At 52.7% G+C, this 7544-nt stretch overlaps 1 protein-coding gene across 2 annotated transcripts in view; it reads right to left on the bottom strand.

Moving 5' to 3' along the window:
• Positions 1-5391: 5391 nt before the first annotated feature.
• EBF4 (EBF family member 4) overlaps positions 5392-7544 on the bottom strand; it is a 66584-nt gene continuing 64431 nt past the window's right edge. For both annotated transcript variants that reach the window (XR_008674369.2, XM_031005033.3), the window contains exons 17-18: positions 5792-5867; positions 5392-5508 (exon numbers count right to left, since the gene is read on the bottom strand). Coding sequence is in view for 1 of the 2 variants with exons in the window: in XM_031005033.3 (XP_030860893.2) it covers positions 5797-5867 (71 nt within the window). In the remaining variant the exon portion in view is untranslated. The remainder of the gene's footprint in view (positions 5509-5791; positions 5868-7544) is intronic.

The following is a 7544-nucleotide window of genomic DNA, read 5'->3' as shown; positions in this document are numbered from 1 at the left end:
GGTACGTGCCTGTGGTCCCAGCTACTCTGGGGGCTGAAGCGGGAGGATCACTTGAGCCAGGAGGCTGAGGCTGCAGTGAGCTGTGATTGTGCCACTGCACTCCAGCCTGGGTGACAGAGCAAGATCCTGCCTCAAAAAAAAAAAAAAAAAGAAAAAGAAAAGAAAAAAAAATCTCATAATGAAGGCAGGCGTGGTGGCTTACGCCTGTAATACCAGCACTGTGGGAGTCTGAGGCAGGAGGATCACTTGAACCCAGGAGTTTGAGACCAGTCTGGGCAATATAGTGAGACCTCCATCTCTTACCCCCTAAAAAATTAGCTGGGTGTGGTACCTGTAGTCCCAACTACTCAAGTGGCTGAGGCGGGAGGGTTGCTTGAACCCAGGAGTGAGCTATGATTGTGCCATTGCACTCCAGCCTGGGTGACAGAGCGAAACCCTGACACACACACACACACACACACACACCTCTTAGTAAGAGTGAAGAGAAGGGGAGCATGGGAGAAGTGATAAGAGGATTCTAGGTCCATATTTGTGGTCGATGCCTTGCCCCCATCAGGACTCTCACGGTGAAGGTCTTCTTGTGAACGGCCAACTTCTAGGCTGGTGGCTCCAAGGAGGTGACCCATTCCCTTCCATCACCCAGTGGGTGTTGTTACTACCACTGAGGTGGTAGCAGAGGAGGGAGCTGTGGACAGGGTGGGGAAGGGGGCTGGCCCAGGATAAGCAGTTAAGAGCTTTGGGAAATCACTAACCATGAAGACCTAGTCTCTCCTCGGGTAGAAAGACACTGTGAACTGTGAACTTTTTCCTATTTGGAAAAGTTCTCCTAGAGAAGTGAAAAGAGACTTTAGGGTCCATTTGAACCATTTCAAATATGTCCAGTGCTTGCTTCATTCCAAAGTTGGTCACATGGGTAGAAAAACAGACCTTGGATATCACTCTGGCAAAAAGCTTCTAGTCTATCTTCAAGGGCATAAAGATTTATTGCTTTAGGTTTCACAGTTCCATCCACGATCCACCTGAAATTGATTTTTGTGTATGGTGTGAGGTAGAGGCCAAATGTAATTTTTGCATATGGCTATCCAATTAACCCAACACCATTTTCTTTTTTGAGAGATGGGGGTCTCACTTGTTGCCCAGGCTGGCCTCAAACCCCTGGGCTCAAGCAATCCTCCTGCCTCAGCCTCCCAAGTAGCTGCCTGAGCTCTAACGTCATATTTTAAAAAGACCATCCTTTCCACACTGCACAGCAGTTTCCATTTCTCTAGGGGATTTTTCTTTTTGGAAGAAGTTAAAAGGCTCTGCCAATATGGGGAGGGGGCAGGGAGAATGATATTTTGCAGAATAGTCAGCAGAAGGCTGGTCAAAGCTGCTGCCTGGCTTCTCTTGAGCCAGCGAGACCTGTCTATAGCGGGTCCTGTCTGAGCCAAAATGTAGCCTCAGAAGCTCTCTGGTCCCCAGGGTCAGATGCAAAGTGCAGCAGCCTGGTTCTGCTGGGAAAAATTTGTAAGAGGAAAGCAGAGGACTTACTGGAGATGCACTCTCTCTGAACGGTGAGCAGCCAAGCGTCTGATGCCCTTTCTACTCCCACCCCCATTAGAAGCCTGGGGGTGGGCTGACGCTGAGAGCGACCCCTTTGTCACCTGGCATCTTGGTACTTCAACAAGAAATAGCCTGGGCAGTTTTTGTCACCTGGTCCCAGGTAGAGGTGGGATCTGCAGATATAGGAAAAATCCATGCCTACTCCAAACTTTAAGTAGAAAAAAACATCTTCCCCTGGATGACTGCCAGGGACTACCTCCAGGTATGTGCCCCACCCACATCCCCTCATCTGTACCTCCTCTGTGTACTCCTGTCTGATTCCAACTGTCAGCTCCTGCTTCTCTTTGTCTGAGTGTTTTCTGTAGCTACTGGGACTGTTTTACCACCTGTGGGGAAGACTGGAGGTGCCAGAAAGCTAGTGCTGCCCTCCCACTCCATCCAGAAGCCCTAACCACTGACTGATGAGAATTAGTGTATAAGTACCCCAGCTGCCTCACTCCTCAGGTGCGAAATTCCTGAGGTATGCATTTTATAGCCTCCCAGAGCTCCCAGCTGGGATTAAGCTTCAGAAAAACCCACAGTAGTAGCGTGCTCAGTAGCACTCTGTATTGGGCTTCCTTCTTTCTGCTGCCTCCCCTCCCTGCTCCCCTGACTGGTGCCTTCTGCGATTGTTGCCCAAATAAACCATCTGGACCCACCTCCTGTCCCAAGGTCTGCTGCTGGGGGAACTGAAATGAAGACAACTTCTATTCCAGGCGAATGATCCCACCCTGACCAATATTCACATAGGAATTGGAGCTAAGGTTAGGATTTTCATCACTGGTCTGGGATATCCAGGCTCTGTAGGGATGAATGCCAATGAGCCAATCAATTCTACTTGTGTGCAAGGCCTCAGGACTGAGCTAAACTAAGACCTGGTCATTTGATAGCATTTATTGGGTAGTGGGTCTCCACTACAGATTTATGTAAGCTCAAGGCCAAGTTTCTGCCACTTGGCTTAATGTCATCCTCAGACTGAGTATTGCTGGTGCTATTGAGAATGGAACCTCTTTGACTACAGGATGTGGGAAGTCTGAAAGGTGTTCCATTTGCAAGGCCCAGAAGATGCCCCAGTTGCTTTGCAGAAGGTGCCGCAGACCCAGACACAGGCCCCGGTTTGCTGGTGGGCCGGTCTTTTACTGACTCATGGTCAGCAGTTTGACTTGCTCCTCACTGATTATAGACTACAAGAAGGCCTGGTGTGATACTGACTTGGCTAATAGTTTTCATCTCAAATAACAACTCTGATCAGTAGCTTCGTTGAAAATGATTCTGTCATCACGGTGGTTTTGTGGCATAGCAGAGGCTCTTGGTGCCCTGTCCACATCATCTCAGATTACTGTCCCAGAATTTGCTGACAATATTCTACAACAAAGCCTAACTGGTGATTTTTCCTCCGTGTAGGTGGGAGGGGCAGGCCAGAAACACTAAAGGGTTAATTTCCTGGAGGCAGCCCTCAGCTCACAGATGGAAAAAAAAATGTTGTATTAGTTTGCTTGGGCTACCATAACAAAATACCATGGACTGGGTGGCTCAAACCACAGAATTTTGCTTTCTTACAGTCCTAGAGGCCGCAAGTCACAGGCCAAGGTGCCAGTTGATTTGATTCCTGGTGAGGGCTCTCTTCCTGGTTTGCAGACGGCTGCCTTCTCTGTGTCCTTACCTGACAGAGAGAGCGCACTCTGGTGTCTCTTCCTCTTCTTATAAGAGCACAACTTCTATTGGATCAAGACTCTACTCTGATGACCTCGTCCAACCTTAATCACCTCCTTAAAGGCTCCATCCTCAATACAGTCACATGGGAGGTTAATGCTTCAACATATGGATTTTAGGGAGGCACAATCCAGGCCATTGCAAACATGGTAACTGGTTAGCTATGTCTGCTGTGGATGAAGGAAAAGGACAGTGTGGACTCAAATGGTGGCCTGAGCAGCACTGTGGGATTGTTAGGGACAGACATCATGTCTCATTTATATCCACCATGGCACCTGACCCATCCTGGGAACCAGAGTGTGACCACTATCCAGTTATCACCTGTGTTCAGTGCAGATTAGAACTTTGCAGGGCCTCAGCTGGGAGGGCCCTGGGCAATGGGAGCTGCTCAGAGCCAAATAAAGCAGGGCGTGGGCAGGAAGGCTTTGGTGCTCTGAGTGGGAGGCCACGCAAGCACTGAGAATGGGACAGGATGACCAGAAGGCAGCATGACCTCTTGCCCTGTGTCCAGGAGAGATGAATCCCAGGTGCTAGCCAAGAACACCAGAGAAAGAAGTAGAGGCCTCTGAAAGACAGGACCAGCCCATGTGCCCTGGCAAGTGTGCCTGTCCAGAAGGCTGCATTTGCAGGTCGTGGACGCACGGGTTGAAAGGGCCAGGGTGTCCAGAGGCCAGAGCCCAGGAGCAGGGCCAGGAAGAGAAAGAGGAAAGCCTGAGGCCTGGGGCTAGACACGGGGCTCACCGGATCATGGGTCGAAAAAGTGGCTTTCAGGGTCAGACAGCCAGACCATCCTCCAGGGGACATATCTCAGGGGGACAACTGGGACTCATCCTAGAGGGGTGGGTGGTGGAGTGGATGGGCATAGGAATCTTGCCTCCTTACCCTCCTTCCACCCAAACTCTGAGGCAGGTGAGCCATAAGGTGCCTAGGCCTGGGGGTGGGGGCCGTGGGATGGGATTGGGGTGTGGCTCAGATAAACAGCCCTGGGAGCAACAAGCTGCCCCACCCAGCCCAGGCGTGGCCCTGCAGCCTCTGTGTTGGATTGGATCTAATTTCTGAGCCTCTGTACATCTGGGTCATATTTGGTTTGGTCTGTCCTGGTTCTCAGCAATGTCCTGACAACCACCACTTTGATCTTGACTAGAGAGCTGGGCAGCTGAGTCCTCAGTGGCCCTATTATGCTCCCAGGCAGAGCTCAGGCCTGCTAGCCTGCTCCCCCTCCCCCAACAGTCCCCAAGAACAGACGTGGGGCAGGGAATACTTGCTTTAGTCGAACTCTGGGGCTGCTTAAAAAGCCCAAGGCGCAAGAGGGCTCCCCGGGGGCAGGGTATGGAGCCTCCCCTAGAGCTGCTGAACTGCTAAGAAAAGCAAACTCACACCAAGGAGGCAGGTGAGAGGCCGGGCGGGCACCACCTGCATCTGGTTTATTGTTCTGTTTTCTCCAAACTTAGCAGAGCAGAATGTGAGACCACCTGGGGGGCGGCTGGGCCCGCTGCATGGGGCCAGCCAGAGTCATCGTGAGTGTGTGGGGCCAGAGTCCATGAGACATCCACTGGGGGAAGACCCCAAATACAGGAGGCCTGGCACCCTCTCTTCTGCCTCCTCCATGCCCAAAGCCCCCACAGGGAGGCATGATGCGGCAAGCATGAGAGTGCAGGTCTCAAAGGAAGTGGGGGCAGCTGCGGGGCCAAGCAGCTGTTGGAAGCTCCACGGGAGCCTGGGCAGGCCTCCCGAGGCTGCGGGGCACCACCCTTTCGCTGCAGAGAAGTTGGGATGCTGGGCCAGTTGAGATGGGTCAGATGCAAACAGGACCTTTCCAGGTCACTTCTCCCTGAGCTGTCCTCTTTCCCACGGTCCCCATCCCATGCTCCCCTCACTCAACATCCCTGGTCTGCACAAGATCCATCTCTTTCAGAGGAACCAAGACCCAGACAGTGAGGCCCAGAATCCCAGCACCTCCCTGGGATGCTGTCCTGCCAAGAGCATCTGCACAGTGCTGGGGCTTCTGACTACCCCAAGACAGGGAGGCAAGAGAAGCCTGTGGGGCTGCTAGCGGGGAGGCTTGAGCATGGGGCGAAGGCCTCTCCCCGTTCAGCTCACGGGTTGAGGTCTGCCCATGGCCCTGGCCCTGCATCTGTCTGTGCCACCATCCAGGGTGTGGCTGTGAATCCCAGAGGGACCTCCAGTCCGGGCTCCATGGGAACAGCTGCAGACCTGGTGGGGCGAGAGAGGGAGAGAAGAAGGTTGGGGAGGAAGGCTGGCTGCCAGGGGACAGGAAGCCACTTCTCTCTACCTGGTCAGCTTGGGTTACTGGGGTGGGCTGAGTACCTCAGAAAGCTGTCTAGATGGGCCCCGGGGAGGAAGACTTGGACCCCAGCTCCCCATCCCTGTGGGGCTGCTAGCGGGGAGGCTTGAGCACGGGATGAAGGCCTTTAGAGAGCAAGCACATCTCAGGGCCAGGTGGGGCGGGGGAGGCCAGACCCAGACAGAGACCTACCGTAATTAGGAGTACGCCAGGCCCTGAAGCCCCCGGGCTGGAGAGTGGAACTTGTCAGAATCCTCAAAAGACTGGTCTGCAGTAGTCAAGGAAAAAGAAGCCATAAGCCATGTGCCACCTGGGAAGCCACCTGCCTGTCACTCTCTGGGCTGGAGACAGCAGGCAGGGGATATAGCACTTTCTGAAGGCAGTCAGCCATCCCTAGCCCTGGCCCACGGCAGCACTGCAGATCGGGGTGAGGGGTGCCTCTCAGATGCTCAGGGGATGCAGCCCACGCCCTTGCTCCCTACCTCCCTCAAGAGAGAGACGACCCCAGGCTCCTTCTCCCAGGGTGGCCTCCTTCAGAGGGCCCATCTGCTTCCTCAAGCACATGGCCATGTACCAGGGCAGAAAAGGAAAGAGGCCAGCCTCCAGGAGTACTGATTGACATACCCACAGCAGCATCCTCTCTGCCTCCCGCACCTACGAAGTTCGTCACTCCACCACTCCCCACCCCTACCTGACCCCCTCCCATGGTTCTCTTTGCTGGCAGGAGAAATTGGTGACCCTCTGTTCTCTCCATCCTTCACATTCTAAGCTCCAGACACACCTAAGAAAAATTATCCAAAACTTGGAAATAAGGCAAAAAAGTGACTGTGTATCCTTTCAAAGCCACCGTAGAGCATTATCAAATAAGCCCATCTTAACAGTCATCTTATTCTGGGGCATGTGACGTCTTTTGACTTCACGCTACTGGCTAGGGCCCAGGCTTTGCTCGGTTGGATGGATGTTCACTTGGAGGAGGCTGAGAAATGGCAGATGACTTCTCACTGGTAGAAAAGACAGTCCCCAGAGGAAGGTTACAAGTTTATTGCTCTGTAGAAGCAGTTTGCAGCCAGCAATCTTATTTCAGCCCTCCTTGTTTTACTGGCTTCAGTCTCTCACTGTCTCCTTTAAACCGCTCTGTCATCCTGTTAGCTCCCTCACTGATGAGTTAAATAAATCTCTGGCATATACTTGTATGTTATTTATTTATTTATTTATTTATTTATTTATTTATTTATTTACTGGGACAGAGTCTTGCTCTGCTGTCCAGGCTAGACAGACTGGAGTGCAGTGGTGCAATCTCAGCTCACTGCAACCTCTACCTCCCAGTCTCAAGTGATCCTCCCACCTCAGCCTCCCGAGTAGCTGGGACTACAGGCATGTGCCACCACACCCAGCTCATTTTTGTATTTTTTTTAGAGACGAGGTTTTGCCATGTTGCCCAGACTGGTCTTGAACTCCTGATCTCAAGCGATCTGCCCACCTCGGCCTGCCAAAGTGCTAGGATTACACGTGTGAGCCACTGCATCTGGCCATGTTATGTTCTTAATGTTTTGAACGTGGGCTCCAAATCTCTGCCTTCCCACCCACATACCTTCAGCCTAAGGTCTACTCTATCTAGGGCATTCCTCCCCCACTAAGAACCCCTGCCTTCTTCAAACCTTGCTTGGGCAAGTCCTTCCCTGAATATGGGCTACTCTCTGGATGGGTCACCAAGCAGCCCCCTTGCCCTCCCGTCCTCCCTGGCACAAAAGCCTGTTATTATTTGAGTCACCATCACAGGCCTGCCTGAACTGTGCAGAGGGGGTTCCCTGGTGGGAAGGGACCCCATTCTGTGTGCAGGGCAGGGCATCAGCACAGTTCTCAGAAGTTTCTGGGCTGCACCTAGTTGCTCTGACTGCCCCCGGGGTAGCCGATTCTGCGGGACGCTGCGGACATGTATCATCCT

Source organism: Gorilla gorilla, chromosome 21, assembly GCF_029281585.2.
Source record: "Gorilla gorilla gorilla isolate KB3781 chromosome 21, NHGRI_mGorGor1-v2.1_pri, whole genome shotgun sequence".
In the NCBI taxonomy this organism is placed as follows: domain Eukaryota; kingdom Metazoa; phylum Chordata; class Mammalia; order Primates; family Hominidae; genus Gorilla; species Gorilla gorilla.
Note: the sequence above shows the minus strand (reverse complement) of the source record. Positions and strands in the feature narration are given on the sequence as shown.